This window comes from Glycine soja, chromosome 9 (genome assembly GCF_004193775.1).
Source record: "Glycine soja cultivar W05 chromosome 9, ASM419377v2, whole genome shotgun sequence".
Classification (NCBI taxonomy): Eukaryota; Viridiplantae; Streptophyta; class Magnoliopsida; order Fabales; family Fabaceae; genus Glycine; species Glycine soja.
Genome location: NC_041010.1, coordinates 17,717,573 through 17,738,460, shown reverse-complemented (window position 1 = coordinate 17,738,460; position 20,888 = coordinate 17,717,573). Strand labels below are relative to the sequence as shown.

At 25.2% G+C, this 20,888-nt stretch overlaps 1 protein-coding gene and 1 long non-coding RNA gene across 4 annotated transcripts in view; both read right to left on the bottom strand.

Moving 5' to 3' along the window:
* The window catches only part of LOC114367444, a 29,415-nt gene extending 9,049 nt beyond the window's left edge, over positions 1-20,366 (bottom strand). Inside the window, exons 1-5 of one of the 3 annotated variants that reach the window (XM_028324635.1) lie at positions 20,292-20,366; positions 19,641-19,778; positions 18,931-19,059; positions 17,300-17,446; positions 8,173-8,611 (exon numbers count right to left, since the gene is read on the bottom strand). In XM_028324635.1, coding sequence (XP_028180436.1) covers positions 8,504-8,611; positions 17,300-17,446; positions 18,931-19,059; positions 19,641-19,778; positions 20,292-20,330 — 561 coding nt within the window. In that variant the 5' untranslated portion in view covers positions 20,331-20,366 and the 3' untranslated portion in view covers positions 8,173-8,503. Of the gene's footprint in view, positions 1-8,172; positions 8,612-9,449; positions 9,597-11,014; positions 11,144-11,749; positions 11,888-12,378; positions 12,488-17,299; positions 17,447-18,930; positions 19,060-19,640; positions 19,779-20,291 lie in introns of those variants that run through there. The other 2 variants (XM_028324636.1, XM_028324634.1) reach the window with 2 other exon arrangements.
* On the bottom strand, positions 2,196-4,434 carry LOC114367445. Its single transcript, XR_003657203.1, has 3 exons — positions 4,354-4,434; positions 3,369-3,497; positions 2,196-2,531 (listed from the first exon to the last, which is right to left on the bottom strand). It is a non-coding gene; the product is annotated as an uncharacterized LOC114367445 (long non-coding RNA).
* Positions 20,367-20,888: the final 522 nt, after the last annotated feature.

The following is a 20,888-nucleotide window of genomic DNA, read 5'->3' as shown; positions in this document are numbered from 1 at the left end:
ACAAGTACCAACTTGAGTTAACCTGTTCAGAAAAAGGAATAATGTCCTAGACTACGGAGATTTCATACGCGTTATATTTTTCCTTTGACAAAGACTCTCTTCACCTTTTTATTTTGCTTCCTAGTGACAAATAGTATTTAGAATGTAGTTAAGCTTGGCCTGGTTACTCGATACTTTTACCTAAAGGTATTTTTTTTCCAGTTCGGTTATCTCTTCAAAAAGAAAATTTTGTGTCTAGCTCGTCATCTTTAATGACATACTATAGTTTGGTCTATGTGATTAATGTACAATGTCATGTTTCAAGGCATTCCTTTCACTTTAGTGCTATCATGAACTTGATCGATAAAGGTTAGTTTGTGGACATGGTTTAAGGCCAAGAGGAATAACATTCAATGCTCTTTCTCTTATTGGTGTTTGGATCCTATAGCTTGCATTTATTATTCTTTGTAACTTTTATATGTAAGAACTCTGAATTCGGGTTATATGAAACAAGGATCAGTTATCAAATAGAAAAATAAATAAGTTAAGACCTAGTTTGAAAGTCATATCATCCAACATAAAATGTCAAAATAAAACCATATCAAAATCTTAAATGATGAGGTTGTCAATATAGGTATTATCATTATCATTTGGCTAGTATCATTTCCAGAAAATTGTACCAGAATTTTAATACAACTTTTTGAATAGCACGAAATGAAAATACAAAATACTAAAAATCTGTATACTCACTTCAATTTTTGCTTCTTTATTTTTCTCTTCAGCATCAATCATTTCCTGAAAATAATAGCAATATTTTAAAAACAATTAATAGTAAAGGAAAATACAAAACATCCAAAATATGAACTCACGTGGGTTTCTACTTCCATGCTAGCCATCAATTAAGTTTCAAAAATTTTAAAACAACATTTTGAATAATAATGAAAAAGATACCAAGCACCGCAAATAAAAATACTCAGTATAATTATTATTTTCCAAAATTTCCTAGTAGTAAAACTAAAAATAATAGGTAAAACATTAATTCGAATATTTTTACTAAAAATATTGAAGGTGAAATTTAAAATATGACAAGGAATTGTAATTTAAAATTCCAACCTTTACATGCACCCAGGAAATAAAAGAGAACTGAAATTTTGTAATTAAAAAAATAAAAATTCTATCATCACCATCACTAACACATTCTTTGTCATTTGTTGAAATTTATTAAAAATTACAAAATTGTGTCCCTCTGTCTATATAAAAGTGGCCACTCATGAGTTAATTTGTTCTTATTAAACTCTAAACAATATTAAAAGGTGCATTAGCTAGAAAGGATGTGTTGGGGAGTATGATGCTAGCACTCCTCATTTTGCAAATAATTGTACTTAGTTTTATTTCATTTTTAATTCTATTATTGTTTTCTACTTTGTTTTGTTTTTTCACTCTATAACACCGAGTATCAATTATGCTTCAGCCCTACTAAAGATCAACATTGAAACCCTTTTTCTTCATGAAGATAAAATTGCAAAATATTTTTTTAAATAAAATTAGCAATTTTATAAAAAGAAAACAATGATAAAAAATGTTAAAAAAGTTGATGCTGCAATTCATTCATAACATGTAAAATAGGAAAAGACAAATTGAGAAATGAATGGGGGAAGTGGGCATGGTTATGGGATTATGAATGTAGTAGCTTATAGAATTATTCATCACAGTCCATTTAAGATATCAAGGCTCTAAGTAATTAAGGATTAGAGAGGGTAAAATAGGAATTAAATGGTAATATACAAATGCGCATATCAAAGAGTTTGTTTATACAATGAACATTAACTAAGTTTAAGTTTTCGTATTTTTAGACGAAATTGGATTGAAATTGCATTCAAACTTTTCAGATAAATGTGATGGAAAATGTTATGAAGTTGAATTTAATAATTTATAGTTATTAATTGTTTTAGAAATTATTCAAGTCAATTTTCCAACAAAAACAAAACTTGTCCAACTTAGTAGACGTGAAAATTGGTGTACTAGTCTAGTAACTAGTGTAAACAAACCACAAAACCAGCAAATAAATATGTACCCAACCCTACAAAGCCAACATCAACATTAGAAGTGTAAATCACCCACAATGTGTAAAAGATAAGTTGGGCATGCCATTAATCAGATTCATCACAATAGAGAGATGAAACACAAAATTATTTCAAATAAAAACATACCCAATATCCACAACCATGAAAAGCAACCAATGGATTGAGATCTTTCTAGCAAATTATTAGACTAACCCCAAAAATAAAGCATAGCTGAAAGTCATTTCATCCAACATAGAAATTCAAAATAAAATCATATGAAAATCCTAAATCACATGGAAGTTGTCAACATAGGTATTAAATAAATTGATGATAATGTTTTACAGTCGGTTTGAACATTATATAATAGTTGATTTTTGTTGATTATGGGTTGAACATGTGAAGCTGATTGTAATAAGCTTCCGAAAGAAACTCTTCAACAAAAGTTCTCATAACTTCTGCTTTTGCTTTTCCTTGAGCAACAAGCATTTCCTGAAAAAATCATGACAAATGATGAAACATTTAGTGAGGAATATTGTGTTGATTTCAATTTGAATCTTTTTTTTGTCATAAACATTATTTATTGGAAACATTGACAATAGAAATTAAATTTTTCGGGTTGAATAGTGATAAATTACAATAAACTCTAAAATAAATAAATAAAAAATTCAATTTCCATTTCTTTGTTCTTTTCTTTAGCAAACATTTATCAATATTCCAGGAATTTTTAATAGTAAAAACATCAGGAAAAGTAAACAAAAACAAAAACATTATAATATAGGAGAATACAAAACATTCAAAATATCCATACACAAATCACTTTCATTAATTATTAGCCATCATTTGTTTGATTATTTTTTTTGCAATATTTAATAACAACATTTTGAATAGCAATGGAAAAGATTCCAAACTCCCTGAAAAAGCATACTCATTATAGTTATCATTTTTCAAAAAACGTCCTAGATAGTAAAACTAAAAAGAATATGAAAATCACTAATGATATTATTTTTCTTGAATATATTGATGGAAAGAATTAAAATATCACATTGAATTATGATTTAAAATGTCAAACTTTACATGCACCCCAAAAATAAAAGAGAACTAAACTTTTCTAATTTTGAAAAGAAAAATCACCACTATCTTTGATGCACTCTTTGTTACTTGTTCATGTTGATTGAAAATAACAAAAGGATGTACTACTACTGTTTCTTTAATCACTCTCAATCATGCTCATGAGCTTGTAGTCGTCAGTAAACTTTAACCAATAGTAAAATGTGTTGGAAAATACATTGTTAGCCCTACTTATTTTTTTAAAATAAATATACTCACATCTATTTCATTTTTGGTTTTGTCATTGCTTTCTTCTTTGTCTTGTGTTTTCACCTTGTGACGCCGAGGACGACTTCCATATTTCTTGTAATTCTTAATCTCCTCCAAAGACCGACACTGAATATAAGTCTGCAAAAAAAAAAAATAGTAAAATGAGTGATAATAACAAAAGGCAAACGAGAGAAAACTTAAACAAGTTGATATTGCAATTCATTGATTCCTAGCGTGATAGATAGGAAAATATAAAATCTGCAAGAAAAAAAATAATAAAATGAACCATCATAACAAAAACCAAACAAGAGAAAACTTATTAAAAAAGTTGATGTTGCAATTCATTCATTCCTATCATGTTAAATAGGAAAATATAAAATGACAAATAAATGGGAAAGGGGACGGGGTACAGTAAAACAAACTAGTTTAACAAACATCTTAATTTGGCCAAATATTTATATAATGAGACAAATAAGTTAAAAGTTAGATCATTTGACATATAAAATAGACACAATTTTTGTTGTTAAAATGCGCAAATTAATGTATGATTAGATTATATATAAATGTACTAAAAAAATTAGAAATAAAAAATGTCTTATGAATTAAAAAGATAGTTTAACATACAATTGATCTCAAACTAAGCATACAATGAATTATAATAAATATAAACTTTTATCGACTTTATCAGATTTTATTCATGTAATTATTTATTCGTAATTGAATATTATATTATACTGTTATATAATCTAACAATTTACATATTAGTTTTACACACATATATGTAGAGATATGCAAAGAGAATGAATTAAAACAATATAAAAGATATCCCAAACTTTACAACTATTTAGAATCAACTTCAAGAATTTTCAGCATATCATATGTTCCAAAAAAATATTCTTTTAATCTAAGTATATGTTTTAATTAATCAAATATCATATGATCAAAAAAATATTGTTTTAATCCCTAATTTTCTAATTGATTCTCACCCCCTTACCTTGAAGGGTGAGGCGGTACTCCTCTAATTTGCACTCACCTCCGTTTTGCACACACAATTTTAATAAATCCTTGTACGAAGGTTCTTACTTTTATACTATCAATATAATATTTTCTAATGAAGTTCTTGAAATAAATTTTAGAAAAAAAAAATATCAACTATCAATAAATGAAATAATTTATTGTAAGGTCATAAATGTCAGTTAAAAATAAATAATTTATTATAGGAGCTTATAATAATAAATAAAATTAAATGTTTGGAAGCATTAATGTTTTTAAAATATTAAAATTGATTAAAAGGTACATTTATTGATTGTTGATATTTATTTCAAATATTCAAAAAAATTAAATATTTGTATGAAGGTTCTTACCTCTTTTCTAATAAATATAATAATTTATTGTATGGTCATAAATGTCCATTCAAAGCAAATAATTTATTAGAAAAACTATTAAAAATAAATAACATTAAATATTTTGTTTGAATAAAAATAGCATTAAATATTTTGAATCATTAATGTTTTTAAGATATTTAAATTAATTGATAAGTATTACCATTGTTATTGTTACAAAGGTATGGAATTTAATAACCCATAAAATGATGACGTGGTGTAAGACCCGATTAGGTTCATAGGTGAGAGAATGATCTATTTAACATAATAAACTCAATTTAGTTGCCTTCCTTTGTAAAAACATTTCTTGGACTACCAACAATCACACAATAGATTGAGATTGATCACTCACTCAATGAGTTGAGAAACACCAATGGTGTCTAACCTAAGAGTAATAAAAAATGTAATGAATCTAATATATGTATCTATGTATGAATTGAAAATTTGTTTAAGAAGTCAAGTATTTAATCTCAATATAGTATAATAATACATGGAATTAAATATTTAGACAAATTAACTTTGAGGAAAATTTTCCTCTTCTAAATTTTCTGAAATATAACATTATAACAAATCAAAATAAAACAAGATTACCTCTTTAAGTCTATTAAAAATAAAAAATATATGTATTAGGCCATTGAAAAAATAATATATTTTAAATGTAAAATTGATTTGATCATATAAATTACATAAATATAACTAAATGTTTTCAGTATGAACTTTATTGATAATTATTTTAATAAAACATTTGGAAAACAAAATATCAATTGTAAATAAATGTATTGACTTTCTAATATCATAAATAATACAGTAAAAGAGTAAAAGTATGTTTATATAAATAAAAGTCATATAATAAAGAAAATTAAATATTTATCAACATTTAAATTTATATTTGAGCTGAGTAATATGTTTCACAATACATTATCATAAATATTAAGCATAGGAGAAATAATCTATTATAATTCCATCCTTAATAAATAATTCCATCCTACAAAAATTTGAATGTACTTGTTACATCAATATAGTTTTATATTACCCATTTTACAATTTTTAATAAATACTACCAAGTATTTTAATATTATTTTTGAAAAAGAAAACATAAATACAAATAAATTTAATATTTTTTGTTGATAAGGTCATAAATTAATAATCAATAAATCAGAATAATTTATTATGAAATATATAGGGATGGGAAAGTTTAGGATGACACATACCATTCCTTGCACTGTATTGCTTAATTGGATTGGTTTTCTGTCTTTCTTTTTTATGATTTTGTGGCTTGCAAAACATTTGTTTTGAATATTTTTTATATTTTCAAAAATGAGAAATAACCAAAAAAATTATATTTATGAAAAGTTAACTAATATGATTTATTGATTAAATATATAGGGATGGGAAAGTTTAGGATGACACATACCATTCCTTGCACTGTATTACTGAATTGGATTAGTTTTCTGTCTTTCTTTTTTATGATTTTGTGGCTTGTAAAACATTTGTTTTGAATATTTTTTTATATTTTCAAAAAAGAGAAATAACCAAAAAAATTATATTTATGAAAAGTTAACTATGATTAAAAGAAATAAAAAGAAATTCTCTGCATCTCTATTATACTCAAGATACTAATTTGATTTCAGCATATATATTACAATAATATAATTTTATATTCTCATACATCATGAATTTAGCTGATAAGTTTATGAATTATTTTAAAAACAAAATATTGACTAAGAATAATTGTATCAATTTTTATAATATACCGTAAATTATAAATGAGTAAATACTTATGTAAAAGAAAAGTATTATGGACTTAAATATTATTTAAATCCTTATAATTTATTATTTTTTTTCTTTCAATCTTATTTTTTATTATTATAAATTGTTTATTTTATTTGTTGTCTTTAAAGTATTTTAGATAATATTTTTTTACTGTTCATAATACTATCTAAGTTAAAGCTCTTTAAGGAAAAAAAAACAAAAGAATTATACATCAAACCTAGGTGACAGGCCTATGACCTAACATACAACAAACCTTAGATGGGACCTTTTCAGAAAATAGATGAAGCCACAACTTCTAGTAAATCTTATTTAGTTAGACAGGTAAGATGTCAATTCATTCAAAAAAACCTTCTAGATCTAACAAACTGATTTATTTGAAAATTATGAAAAATTATTCATTGTCAGTATTATTATTATATTGAAAATTTATAATTTATTTAATCTTTTTAAAACAACATTTTGAACAGTAATGAAAAAGACCTCAAATAAAAATACTCTATATGATTATTATTTTCCAAAATTTCCTAGTAAAACAAAAAAAAAAAGTAAGACAATAATGAGAATCTTTTTACTAAAAATATTGAAGGCGAAATTTAAAATATGACAAGGAATTGTAATTTAAATTTTCAACCTTTACATGCACCCAGGAAATAAAGGAGAATTCAAATTTTGTAATTTAAAAAATAGAAATTCTAGCATCACCATCTTTAACACCTTCTTTGTCATTTGTTGAAATTTATTAAAAATTATAAAATTGTGTCCCTCTCTCTATTTAAAATTCATCACTCATGAATTAATTTGTTCTTATTAAACTCTAAGGAATGGTAAAAGGTGCATTAGCTAGAAAGGATGTGTTGGGGAGTATGATGGTAGAACCCCTTATTTTGCAAATAAAGTACTCAGTTTTGTTTCATTTTTAGTTCTATTATTGCTTTCTTCTTTATCTTGTTTTTTCACTCTACAACACTGAGTACGAATTATGTGCATCTTATATCTTTCGGCCTTAATAAAGATTGACATTGAAACCCTTTCTCTTCATGAAGATAAAATTGCAAAATATTTTTTTAAAAAAAATTAGCAATTTTATAAAAAGAAAACAATGATAAAAAAATGTTAAAAAAAGTTGATGTTGCAATTCATTCATAACATGTAAAATAGAAAAACACAAATTGAGAAATGAATGGGGGAAGTTGGCATGGTGATGGGATTATGAATGTAGTAGCTTATAGAATTATTCATCACAGTCCATTTAAGATATCAAGACTCTAAGTAATTAAGGATTATAGAAGGGTAAAATAGGAATTAAATGGTAATATACAAATGCCCATATGAAAGAGTTTGTTTATACAATGAACATTAACTAAGTTTAAGTTTTCGTATTTTTAGACGAAATTGGATTGAAATTGCATTCAAAATTTTAACATAAATGTGATGGAAAATGTTATGAAGTTGAATTTAATAATTTATAGTTATTAATTGTTTTAGAAATTATTCAAGTCAATTTTCCAACAAAAACAAAACTTGTCCAACTTAGTAGACGTGAAAATTGGTGTACTAGTCTAGTAAATAGTGTAAACAAACCACAAAACCAGCAAATAAATATGTACCCAACCCTACAAAGCTAACATCAACATTGGAAGTGTAAGTCACCCACAATGTGTAAAAGATAAGTTGTGCATGCCATTAATCAGATTCATCACAATAGAGAGATGAAACACAAAATTATTTCAAATAAAAACATACCTAGCCTAACCCAATATCCACAACCATGAAAAGGAACCAATGGATTGAGATCTTTCTTGCAAATTGTTAGACTAACCCAAAAGAAAAAAAGCATAGCTGAAAGTCATTTCATCCAACATAGAAAGTCAAAATAAAATCATATGAAAATCCTAAATCACATGGACGTTGTCAACATAGGTATTAAATAAACTGATGATAATGTTTTTCAGTCGATTTGAACATTATATAATAGTTGATTTATATTGATTATGGGTCGAACATGTGAAGCTGATTGTAATAAGCTTCCGAAAGAAACTCTTCAACAAAAGTTTTCATAACTTCTGCTTTTGCTTTTCTTTGAGCAACAACCATTTCCTGAAAAAATCATGACAAAGAATGAAACATTTAGTGAGGAATATTGTGTTGATTCCAATAGGTATTTTTTTTGTCATAAACATTATTTACTGGAAACATTGACAATAGAAATTAAATTTTTTGGGTTGAATAGTGATAAATTACAATAAACTCTAAAATAAATAAATAAAAAGTTCAATTTCCAGTTCTTTGTTCTTTTCTTTAGCAAAAAACATTTCTCAATATTCCAGGAATTTTAATAGTAAAAAACATCTGGAAAAGTAAACAAAAATAAAAAACATTATAATATAGGAGAATACATAACATTCAAAATATGCATATTCACATCACTTTCATATATTATTAGTCATCATTTGTTTGATTATTTTTTTTGCAATATTTAATAACAACATTTTGAATAGCAATGAAAAAGATTCCAAACACCCTGAAGAAGCATACTCATTATAGTTATCATTTTCCAAAAACCGTCCTAGATAGTAAAACTAAAAAGAATATGAAAATCACTAATGATATTGTTTTTCTTGAATACATTGATGGAAAAAATTAAAATATCACATTGAATTGTGATTTAAAATGCCAAACTTTACATGCACCCCATAAATAAAAGAGAACTAAACTTTTCTAATTTTGAAAAGAAAAATCACCACTATCTCTAATGCACTCTTTGTTACTTGTTCATGTGGATTGAAAATAATAAAAGGATGTACTACTACTGTTTCTTTAATCACTTTCAGTTCTACTCATGAGCTTGTAGTTGTCAGTAAACTTTAACCAATACTAAAATGTGTTGGAGAATACATTGTTAGCCCTACTTATTTTTTAAAATAAATATACTCACTTCTGTTTCATTTTTGGTTTTGTCATTGCTTTCTTCTTTGGCTTGTGTTTTCACTTTGTGACGTCGAGGGGGACTTCCATATTTCTCGTAATTCTTAATCTCCTTCAAAGACCGACAGCGAAAGCCTGTCTCCTTATGAATATAAGTCTGCAAAAAAAAAGATAGTAAAATGAGTGATAATAACAAAAGGCAAACGAGAGAAAACTTAAACAAGTTGATATTGCAATTAATTGATTCCTAGCATGATAGATAGGAAAATATAAAATCTGCAAGAAAAAAAAAATAATAAAATGAACCATCATAACAAAGACCAAACAAGAGAAAACTTGTTAAAAAAAGTTGATGTTGCAATTCATTCATTCCTATCACGTTAAATAGGAAAATATAAAATGACAAATAAATGGGAAAGGGGACGGGGTACAATTATGATGATCATAGAAATAGTGTAGCTTTGGATTTTTCATCACACTCCACTTTAAGATATAAAGACCCTTAGCCCTTAGTATTTAAGGGTAAATTTGGACAGATAGAGACTTGTGAAATAAAAATGACATTAACTTAGAATACACTAATTGAGGAATATGGAAGGTAGAACAAATATGCTGTGGTTTGAAAATTATTTGATGACACAAAAACAAGACACCTTTAACCTAATAATCTAACTTACTGAACATTGATTAAAATATACACTTAAGGTAGAATGAATGTTGAGGCGGAAAATATTTATAGAGATTTTTAGCATAGAGTCATGGTTCTCTATTTGATGCTTTATGCAAAAATGGGTTTTATCAAATCTTTTTTGAGGATACTGGAGAAGAGAAGATTATAGAGAAAGGAGGTAACATTATTGTCTTGGACATTACTTATATATGGAAGGAAAACAATGGGATAAAATTGTGAACCCTATAAAATCAACAATCCATTTTTTTTCTCATTTGGAATAATGACAATTATATTTTGTGTGGACATCTTGATCATATTAAGGTTACTACTTGGAATATGGTTTTTTTCCAAAGTAAAGCCTGGACATTGCTTATTGTCTAATTGGTTTATTAACCCTACTACATGAATTGCTTGTTGTTATCTAAATATATAGAATGTTGTTTTCTCTAAGTATGATCTATTTTATTAATATATCATTAATGTATTGATGACATATGCCTATATTTTATACCTGAATGGTCTATAAAAGTATCATATTTTTGTTTTAAAATCACAATGTACTAACATTTCAATTTTATCACACAGACTATTGTTGATGATTTTTGTATAAAAACTACTCTTCGTAGTTTGAAAAGAAATACTTTGTAAATATTCAATATATTGCTCAAACTAACTATTTATTGTAAGAAATATATTTAAAAAATAGATCTCTATGTTCACTATGTGTAATATTTACCTAAAATATTTAAGAAATAAACAAGTTTGTTAATTTTCCCTCTAGATTTTTTTACATAATAAAACAATTGAATTAATGAATTCACTTATGAAAACCCATCTTATCTTAACTCAAAAAGGAAGAAGATAAATAAACATCAAATTTTCATTTTAATTGGATTACGTACCGTATCGAACCTGTTGGCGATCTTTCGTTCTTTGCGTATAACATACCAATTTTTAATCGATTCAGGTGGCGTTTTAAAGGGTCTTCCTCGTTTTGGCTTTGAATTTTGTGTCGCAGGTGGGGTTTCATTCTAATAACAATAGAAAGATATATAAGTTAAACTTATTGGTAAAAATGTAAATAGAAAGATAAAGTGTGCAATGATATATATATATATATATATATATATATAATATATATATATATATATATATATATATATATATATATATATATATATATATATAGACACACACACACACACACACATACGATTAAAAAAATATATTCATGAAAATCAACACAAAAATTCAAACTATGCAAATACATGATGGACTGTCCTTTTAGGATTCAGTTTATCATATGCACAATTGTGTCATAGTCTAGTTGAAATTCTTATATATGTTTGAAAATTGTTAATTGATTAGCTTAATTTAAAATTTATAAGCTATTTAGCCTATAAATTAGGAAAACAAACTTGTTTAACAAACATCTTAATTTGGCCAAATATTTATATAATGAGACAAATAAGTCAAAAGTTAGATCATTTGACATATAAAATAGACACAATTTTTGTTGTTAAAATGTGCAAATTAATGTATGATTAGATGATATATACAAGAAAATTATAATAATGAAAAATTTGAATTATTTTGAAAAAAAAAGAAATGTTAAATTGAAAATTAAATATATATACCTCATTTTTTTGGTTGTTAACAACATGGTCACAACCAATGTTGTAATTAGTAGGATTGCAAATGGATTCTGGTGTTGCGTGTATAGCTTCAACATCATTTAAGGAGTGAGTCATCCTTATTGCGGTTTGGAATTCCTCCTACATAAATGTAACATAGACAATGAGATAGTTGAATTATGAAAACTTAATTAAATACATGTACTAAAAAAATTAGAAAGAAAAAATTTGTCTTATGTATTAAAAAGATAGTCTAACACACAATTGATCTCAAACTAAGCATACATTGAATTATAATAAATATAAAATTTTATCGACTTTATTAGATTTTATTCATGTAATTATTTATTCATAATTAAATATTATATTATACTGTTATATAATCTAACAATTTACATGTTAGTTTTACACACATATATATAGAGATATGCAAAGAGAATGAATTAAAACAATATAAAAGATATCCCAAACTTTACAACTATTTAGAATCAACTTCAAGAATTTTCAGCATATCATATGTTCCAAAAAAACATTGTTTTAATATAAGTATATGTTTTAATTAATCAAATATCATATGATCCAAAAAATATTGTTTTAATCCCTAATTCTCTAATTGATTCCCACCCCCTTACCTTGAAGGGTGAAGCGGTACTCCTCTGATTTGCACTCACCTCCGTTTTGCACACACAATTTTAATAAATTCTTGTACGAAGGTTCTTACTTTTATACTATCAATATAATATTTTCTAATGAAGTTCTTGAAATAAATTTTTGAAAAACAAAATATCAACTATCAATAAATGAAATAATTTATTGTAAGGTCATAAATGTCTGTTAAAAATAAATAATTTATTATAGGAGCTTATAATAATAAATAACATTAAATGTTTGGAAGCATTAATGTTTTAAAAATATTTAAAATGATTAAAAGGTACATTTATTGATTGTTGATATTTATTTCAAATATTCAAAAAAATTAAATGTTTGTATGAAGGTTCTTACCTCTTTTCTAATAAATATAATAATTTATTTTATGGTCATAAATGTCCATTCAACGCAAATAATTTATTAGAAGAACTATTAAAAATAAATAACATTAAATATCTTGTTTGAATAGAAATAGCATTAAATATTTTGAATCATTAATGTTTTTAAGATATTTAAATTAATTGATAAGTATTACCATTGTTATTTTTACAAAGGTATGGAATTTAATAACCCATAAAATGATGAAGTGGTGTAAGACCCGATTAGGTTCATAGGTGAGAGAATGATCTATTTAACATAATAAACTCAATTTAGTTGTCCTCCTATGTAAACAAATTTCTTGGACTAGCAACAATCACACAATAGATTGAGATTGATCACTCACTCAATGAGTTGAGAAACACCATTGGTGTCTAACCTAAGACTAATAAAAAGTGTAATGAATCTAATATCTGTATCTATGTATGAATTGAAAATTTGTTTAAGAAGTCGAGTATTTAATCTTAGTATAGTATAATAATACATGGAATTAAATATTTAGACAAATTAACTTTGAGGAAAATTTTCCTCTTCTAAATTTTCTGAAATATAACATTATAACAAATCAAAATAAAACAAGATTACCTCTTTAAGTCTATTAAAAATAAAAAATATATGTATTAGGCCATTGAAAAAATAATATATTTTAAATGTAAAATTGATTTGATCATATAAATTATATAAATATAACTAAATGTTTTCAGTATGAACTTTATTGATAATTATTTTAATAAAACATTAGGAAAACAAAATATCAATTGTAAATAAATGTATTGACTTTCTAATATCATAAATAATACAGTAAAAGAGTAAAAGTATGTTTATATAAATAAAAGTCATATAATAAAGATATTTAAATATTTATCAACATTTAAATTTATATTTGAGCTGAGTAATATGTTTCACAATACATTATTATAAATATTAAGCATAGGAGAAATAATCTATTATAATTCCATCCTTAATAAATAATTACTAAGTTTTCTAACATAAACTAATATGAAAATCCTACAAAAATTTGAATGTATTTGTTACAACAATATAGTTTTATATTACCCATTTTACAATTTTTAATAAATACTACCAAGTATTTTAATATTATTTTTGAAAAAGAAAACATAAATACAAATAAATTTAATATTTTTTGTTGATAAGGTCATAAATTAATAATCAATAAATCAGAATAATTTATTATGAAATATATAGGGATGGGAAAGTTTAGGATGACACATACCATTCCTTGCACTGTATTGCTTAATTGGATTGGTTTTCTGTCTTTCTTTTTTATGATTTTGTGGCTTGCAAAACATTTGTTTTGAATATTTTTTATATTTTCAAAAATGAGAAATAACCAAAAAAATTATATTTATGAAAAGTTAACTATGATTAAAAGAAATAAAAAGAAATTCTCTCCATCTCTATTATACTCAAGATACTAATTTGATTTCAGCATATATATTACAATAATATAATTTTATATTCTCGTACATCATGAATTTAGCTGATAAGTTTATGAATTATTTTAAAAACAAAATATTGACTAAGAATAATTGTATCAATTTTTATAATATACCGTAAATTATAAATGAGTAAATACTTATGTAAAAGAAAAGTATTATGGACTTAAATATTATTTAAATCCTTATAATTTATTATTTTTTTTCTTTCAATCTTATTTTTTATTATTATAAATTGTTTATTTTATTTGTTGTCTTTAAAGTATTTTAGATAATATTTTTTTACTGTTCATAATACTATCTAAGTTAAAGCTCTTTAAGGAAAAAAAAACAAAAGAATTATACATCAAACCTAGGTGACAGGCCTATGACCTAACATACAACAAACCTTAGATGAGACCTTTTCAGAAAATAGATGAAGCCACAACTTCTAGTAAATCTTATTTAGTTAGACAGGTAAGATGTCAATTCATTCATAAAAACCTTCTAGATCTAACAAACTGATTTATTTGAAAATTATGAAAAATTATTCATTGTCAGTATTATTATTATTATATTAAAAATTTATAATTTATTTAATCTTTTTAAAACAACATTTTGAACAGTAATGAAAAAGATCTCAAATAAAAATACTTTATATGACTATTATTTTCCAAAATTTCCAACAAAAAAAAAGTAAAACAATAACGAGAATCTTTTTACTAAAAATATTGAAGGCAAAATTTAAAATATGACAAGGAATTGTAATTTAAATTTTCAACCTTTACATGCACCCAGGAAATAAAGGAGAATTGAAATTTTGTAATTTAAAAAATAGAAATTCTAGCATCACCATCTCTAACACCTTCTTTGTCATTTGTTGAAATTTATTAAAAATTATAAATTTGTGTCCCTCTCTCTATTTAAAAGTCATCACTCATGAATTAATTTGTTCTTATTAAACTCTAAGGAATGGTAAAAGGTGCATTAGCTACAAAGGATGTGTTGAGGAGTATGATGGTAGAACCCCTTATTTTGCAAATAATTGTACTCGGTTTTGTTTCATTTTTAGTTCTATTATTGCTTTCTTCTTTATCTTGTTTTTTCACTCTACAACACTGAGTACGAATTATGTGCATCTTATATCTTTCGGCCTTAATAAAGATCGACATTGAAACCCTTTCTCTTCATGAAGATAAAATTGCAAAATATTTTTTTAAATAAAATTAGCAATTTTATAAAAAGAAAACAATGATAAAAAAAATGTTAAAAAAAGTTGATGTTGCAACTCATTCATAACATGTAAAATAGGAAAACACAAATTGAGAAATGAATGGGGAAGTTGGCATGGTGATGGGATTATGAATGTAGTAGCTTATAGAATTATTCATCACAGTCCATTTAAGATATCAAGATTCTAAGTAATTAAGGATTAGAGAAGGGTAAAATAGGAATTGAATGGTAATATACAAATGCCCATATCAAAGAGTTTGTTTATACAATGAACATTAACTAAGTTTAAGTTTTCGTATTTTTAGACGAAATTGGATTGAAATTGCATTCAAACTTTTCACATAAATGTGATGGAAAATGGTATGAAGTTGAATATAATAATTTATAGTTATTAATTGTTTTAGAAATTATTCAAGTCAATTTTCGAACAAAAATAAAACTTGTCCAACTTAGTAGACGTGAAAATTGGTGTACTAGTCTAGAAACTAGTGTAAACAAACCACGAAACTAGCAAATAAATATGTACCCAACCCTACAAAGCCAACATCAACATTGGAACTGTAAGTCACCCACAATGTGTAAAAGATAAGTTGTGCATGCCATTAATCAGATTCATCACAATAGAGAGATGAAACACAAAATTATTTAAAATAAAAACATACCTAGCCTAACCCAATATCCACAACCATGAAAAGGAACCAATGGATTGAGATCTTTCTAGCAAATTGTTAGACTAACCCAAAAAAAAACAAAAAAGCATAGCTGAAAGTCATTTCATCCAACATAGAAAGTCAAAATAAAATCATATGAAAATCCTAAATCACATGGAAGTTGTCAACATAGGTATTAAATAAACTGATGACAATGTTTTTCAGTCGATTTGAACATTATATAATAGTTGATTTTTATTGATTATGGGTCGAACATGTGAAGCTGATTGTAATAAGCTTTCGAAAGAAACTTTTCAACAAAAGTTCTCATAACTTCTGCTTTTGCTTTTCTTTGAGCAACAACCATTGCCTGAAAAAATCATGACAAAGAATGAAACATTTAGTGAGGAATATTGTGTTGATTCCAATAGGTATTTTTTTTGTCATCAACATTCTTAATAGAAACATTGACAATAGAAATTAAATTTTTCGGGTTGAATAGTGATAAATTACAATAAACTCTAAAATAAATAAATAAAAAGTTCAATTTCCAGTTCTTTGTTCTTTTCTTTAGCAAAAAACATTTCTCAATATTCCAGGAATTTTTAATAGTAAAAAACATCTGGAAAAGTAAAAAAAAATAAAAACATTATAATATAGAAGAATACAAAACATTAAAAATATGCATACTCACATCACTTTTATGAATTATTAGCCATCATTTGTTTGCTTATTTTTTTTGCAATATTTAATAAAAACATTTTGTATAGCAATGAAAAAGATTCCAAACACCCTGAAGAAGCATACTCATTATAGTTATCATTTTCCAAAAAACGTCCTAGATAGTAAAACTAAAAAGAATATGAAAATCACTAATGATATTGTTTTTCTTGAATACATTGATGGAAAAAATTAAAATATCACATTAAATTGTGATTTAAAATGCCAAACTTTACATGAACCCCAGAAATAAAAGAGAACTAAACTTTTCTAATTTTAAAAAGAAAAATCACCACTATCTCAAATGCACTCTTTGTTACTTGTTCATGTTGATTGAAAATAACAAAAGGATGTACTACTACTGTTTCTTTAATCACTTTCAGTCCTACTCATGAGCTTATAGTTGTCAGTAAACTTTAACCAATAATAAAATGTGTAGGAAAATACATTGTTAGCCCTACTTTATTTTTTAAAATAAATATACTCACTTCTGTTTCATTTTTGGTTTTGTCATTGCTTTCTTCTTTGGCTTGTGTTTTCACTTTGTGACGTCGAGGAGGACTTCCATATTTCTCGTAATTCTTAATCTCCTTCAAAGACCGACACCGAAAGCCTGTCTCCTTATGAAAATAACTCTGCAAAAAAAAAAAAGATAGTAAAATGAGTGATAATAACAAAAGGCAAACATGAGAAAACTTAAACAAGGTGATATTGCAATTAATTGATTCCTAGCATGATGGATAGGAAAATATAAAATATGCAAGAAAAAAAAATAATAAAATGAACCATCATAACAAAGACCAAACAAGAGAAAACTTGTTAAAAAAGTTGATGTTGCAATTCATTCATTCCTATCATGTTGTATAAGAAAATATAAAATGACAAATAAATGGGAAAGGGACGGGGTACAATTATGATGATCATAGAAATAGTGTAGCTTTGGATTTTTCATCACACTCCACTTTAGGATATAAAGACCCTTAGCCCTTAGTATTTAAGGGTTAATTTGGACAGATAGAGACTTGTGAAATAAAAATGACATTAACTTATAATGCACTAATTGAGGAATATGGAAGGTAGAACAAATATGCTGTGGTTTGAAAATTATTTGATGACACAAAAGCAAGACACCTTTAACCTAATAATCTAACTTACTGAACATTGATTAAAATATACACTTAAGGTAGAATGAATGTTGAGGCGGAAAATGTTTATAGAGATTTTTAGCATAGAGTCATAGTTCTCTATTTGATACTTTATGCAAAAATGGTTTTTATCAAATCTTCTTTGAGGATACTGGAGAAGATGATAGAGAAAGGAGGTAACATTATTGTCTTGGACATTACTTATATATGGAAGGAAAACAATGGCATAAAATTGTGAACCCTATATAATCAACATTCCATTTTTTTTCTCATTTGGAACAATGACAATTATAATTTGTGCGGACATCTTGATCATATTAAGGTTACTACTTGGAATATGGTTTTTTTCCAAAGTAAAGCCTGGACATTGCTTATTGTCTAATTGGTTTATTAACCCTACTACATGAATTGCTTATTGTTATCTAAATATATAGAATGTTGTTTTCTCTATTGTTTCTATGTAATATCATAGTTGTAGAGCTGGTTTTCCTATATTTTCTTATGGTCCTATACTCAAAGTATGATCTATTTTATTAATATATAATTGATGTATTGATGAAATATGCCTATATTTTATACCTGAATGGTCTATAAAAGTATCATATTTTTGTTTTAAAATCACAATGTTTGTACTAAAATTTCAATTTTATCACACAGACTATTGTTGAATATTTTTGTATAAAAACTACTCTTCGTAGTTTGAAAAGAAATACTTTGTAAATGTTCAATATATTGCTCAAACTAACTATTTACTTTAAGAAATATATTTAAAAAATAAATCTCTATGTCCACTATGTGTAATATTTACCTATAATATTTAAGAAATAAACAAGTTTGTTAATTTTCCCTCTAGATTTTTTTACATAATAAAACAATTGAATTAATGAATTCACTTATGAAAACCCATCTTATCTTAACTCAAAAAGGAAGAAGATAAATAAACATCAAATTTTCATTTTAATTGAATTACGTACCGTATCGAACCTGTTGGCGATCTTTCGTTCTTTGCGTATAACATACCAATTTTTAATCGATTCAGGTGGCGTTTTGAAGGGTCTTCCTCGTTTTGGCTTTGAATTTTGTGTCGCAGGTGGGGTTTCATTCTAATAACAATAGAAAGATATATAAGTTAAACTTATTGGTAAAAATGTAAATAGAAAGGTAAAGTGTGCAATGATATATATATATATATATATATATATATATATATATATATATATATATATATATATATATATATACACACACACACACACACAAACGATTAAAAAAATATATTCATGAAAATCAACACAAAAATTCAAACTATGCAAATACATGATGGACTATCCTTTTAGGATTCAGTTTATCATATGCACAATTGTGTCATAGTCTAGTTGAAATTCTTATATATGTTTGAAAGTTGTTAATTGATTAGTTTAATTTAAAATTTATAAGCTATTTAGCCTATAATTTAGTAAAACAAACTTGTTTAACAAACATCTTAATTTGGCCAAATATTTATTTAAATGAGACAAATAAGTCAAAAGTTAGATCATTTGACATATAAATTACACACAGTTTTTGTTGTTAAAACGTGCAAATTAATGTACGATTAGATGATTTATACAAGAAAATTATAATAATGAAAAATTTGAATAATTTTGAAAGAAAACAAATTTGAAATTGAAAATTAATTATGTACCTCATTTTTTTGGTTCTGAACAACATCGTCACAACCAATATTGCAATTAGTAGGATTGCAAAATGATGCTGGTGTTGCAGGTACAGGTTGAGCATCATTTAAGGAATGAGTCATCCTTAGTACAGTTGCAAATTCCTCCTACATAAATATATCATAGAGAATGAGAAAGTTCAATTATCAAAACTTAATTAAATATATGTACTAAAAAATTAGAAATAAAAATTTGTCTTATGAATTTAAAAGAGAGTCTAACATACAATTGATCTCAAACTAAGCGTACAATGAATTATAATAAATATAAACTTTTATCGAGTTTATCAGATTTTATCCTTGTAATTATTGATTCATAATTGAAGAATATATTATACTTTTATATAATCTAACAATTTATATATTAGTTTCACACACACCCACCCACACGCACACACACACACACACATATATATATGCAAAGAGAATGAATTAAAACAATATAAAGGATATCCCAAACTTTACAACTATTTAGAATCAACTTCAAGAATTTTCAGCATATCATATGTTCCAAAAAAACATTGTTTTAATCTAAGTATAAGTTTTAATTAATCAAATATCATATGTTCCAAAAAACATTGTTTTAATCCCTAATTCCCTAATTGATTCCCACTCACTTACCTTAAAGGGTGGAGCAGTACTCCTCTGATTTGCACTCATCTCTGTTTTGCACACACAATTTTGATATGAAGAGTCTTACTTTTATACTATCAATATCCTCTTTTTTAATGAAGTCCTTGAAATAAATTTTAGAAAAAAAATATCAACTATCAATAAATGTAATAATTTATTGTAAGGTCATAAATGTTATTTAAAAACAATAATTTATTAATGGAGCTTATAATAATAAATAACATTAAATGTTTGGAAGCATTAATGTTTTTAAAATATTTAAATTGATTAAAAGGTACATTTATTGATTGTTGATTTTTATTTCAAATATTCAAAAAAATTAAATATTTGTATGAAGGTTCTTACCTCTTTTCTAATAAATATAATAATTTATGGTCATAAATGTCCATTCAAAACAAATAATTTATTATAGGAACTATTAAAAATAAATAACATTAAATATTTTGTTTGAATAGAAATAGCATTAAATATTTGAAATCATTAATGTTTTTAAGATATTTAAATTAATTGATAAGTGTCACCATTGTTATTGTCACAAAGGTAGGGAATTTAATAACCCATAAAATGATGAAGTGGAGTAAGACC